General features: G+C 51.0%; 1 protein-coding gene across 7 annotated transcripts in view; it reads right to left on the bottom strand.

Moving 5' to 3' along the window:
- Window positions 1–559: 559 nt before the first annotated feature.
- Window positions 560–1,832, bottom strand: part of LOC123505203 — a 260,003-nt gene continuing 258,730 nt past the window's right edge. For all 7 annotated transcript variants that reach the window (XM_045256373.1, XM_045256376.1, XM_045256372.1 and 4 more), the window contains one exon: window positions 560–1,549. In XM_045256373.1, the coding sequence (XP_045112308.1) occupies window positions 918–1,549 (632 nt within the window). In that variant the 3' untranslated portion in view covers window positions 560–917. The remainder of the gene's footprint in view (window positions 1,550–1,832) is intronic.

Below are 1,832 nucleotides of genomic sequence, written 5' to 3' on the forward strand. Positions count from 1 at the left end.
TAAAAGCTGGTAACAAGTGGAGTAATACCCCCTGTGTGCTGTGTGTTGAGTGTCAGGGAGTGGATGGGGTGCTTGGTGGGTCAGAGGGTGAATCTTCAACCAATTCCTGGTGAATATTTGCCTCTTCGAGTTGACACCAGAGCACCTTTCCTTCAATATCTGACGCTCTGAATGCTTTGTGCTGCTGAGTGTTGGGTCCATTGTGTCCAAGGAGTGCCACTGAATAGCTCTGCATGTTTTGTTGAGTAGTAGGTAAGTTGTATCTGCATTAGGGAGATGCTGCTGTCTTATGTATTTGGTATTGAAAATTGTCCATGTGTGTGTTGCCTGTGCATGGGTTTGTCTGTAGACCAACTTATTCTCAAGGTGGATGGGCGCTTCTTGTTTAATGGCGTGATTCTTTTTCAAGGAAAAACACTCCTAGCCTTGTGTGTTTCTAGTTCATAATGGTCTGAAAGGAACTCGGGGACCAATCTGTGTGTGTGTGTGTGTGTGTGTGTACACGTGTCATCAACCAGTCCTGTGTTGGTTTTTGACGGTCCAAGAAGAAAAGGTATGCTGATGTTTGCACATTTAATGCTTGACACTGTATTACTCTTCCAAAACTTAGTTGAGGTTCAATGGAATGGTGGTCTTGTGTCAGTTTTATACATTTGGATATTAATTGCCGAGGCGTATATGTAGCACACTCAGCCACACATTCAAGTAACCAAACAACAATGAATTATTCAGTGTGGGTAGCTGGAGTCGTGTTCCAGCTGTCAAACATGGTACTGTACACTGTTAACATGAGGTTGCGCGTGAGCACACGGCGCAAGGCTCGGCCAGCCTCAAGATAGCACGGCACATGCCTCCCGATACTGCCATGGTATAATTGTAACTAATGGTCACCGTCAATGTGATGGTGCGGAGTCTGTTCATCCCCTCCCATAATCCTGATGCCGCGCTAATAACTCCGACTGAGGTTGCGCCGCCGCCTCCTCCGTTTGCTGCGCCACAAGCCCCTCTTCCTGAAGCCGCGTCCTCGCCTCCTCTTCCTCACGTTGCGCCGCCACCTCCTCCTGCAGCTTCATCACCATCTCTTCCTCCTCCTCCCGCAGGCGCGCCACCGCCTCCTCATAGGTGGGCAGGCCGTCCACCGTCAGCCACAGCTCACTGGCGGAGATGATGGACGTCTCGCTGGCGCCGGGAGTGACGAATGGTCGCATGGGCGGGGTGATGTAGTCTTCGGGAAGATGGCGCTTGAAATAGACGCTGAAGTCACGTTTGAGAGGCTCGTCATTGCCCCCTCTCCCTCTCCCCCACCCCCACCTTCCTGCTGTCCGTGACCCGCCAGCCTGGCTTCCCGACCCGCCCTGCATCATAATTACTTCATAGGAGGGCGGGGCCTGGCAGTAGTCAGGTGTGGTGAGCTGGGTGCTCCTGTCCTGCGCTTCGGCGTCACGAGAGCAGCAGCAACAGCAGCAGGGGTCGCTGCACAGCTCCACGCCCAGGCACAGCTCCAGTACGCACAGCATCAGCACCACCATCAGGATGGCAATCACAATATCTGCAACACGTGGCGCTCTCACCATCTCACCATCACGTGTGTGTGTGTGTGTGTGTGTGCACTTGCTTGCATGTATGTGATGCATTAGTGGATTGAAAATTGTCGCTGACTGTTCGTTCTCACAAAAAACACCATCACCCAGTTCAAAGTGGTGGAAGCCAAAAATTTTAACTACTACCTACAATGCGTATGAAACAGTAACTGCGTGTTTTTATAAGTAAGGAGGCTATTCTTTATTTATACCATCCGGGCTTCTCACGGGAATTTATGGGCTAAAGGGGAT

The sequence above is a fragment of the Portunus trituberculatus genome, chromosome 17 (genome assembly GCF_017591435.1).
Source record: "Portunus trituberculatus isolate SZX2019 chromosome 17, ASM1759143v1, whole genome shotgun sequence".
NCBI classification, from domain to species: Eukaryota; Metazoa; Arthropoda; class Malacostraca; order Decapoda; family Portunidae; genus Portunus; species Portunus trituberculatus.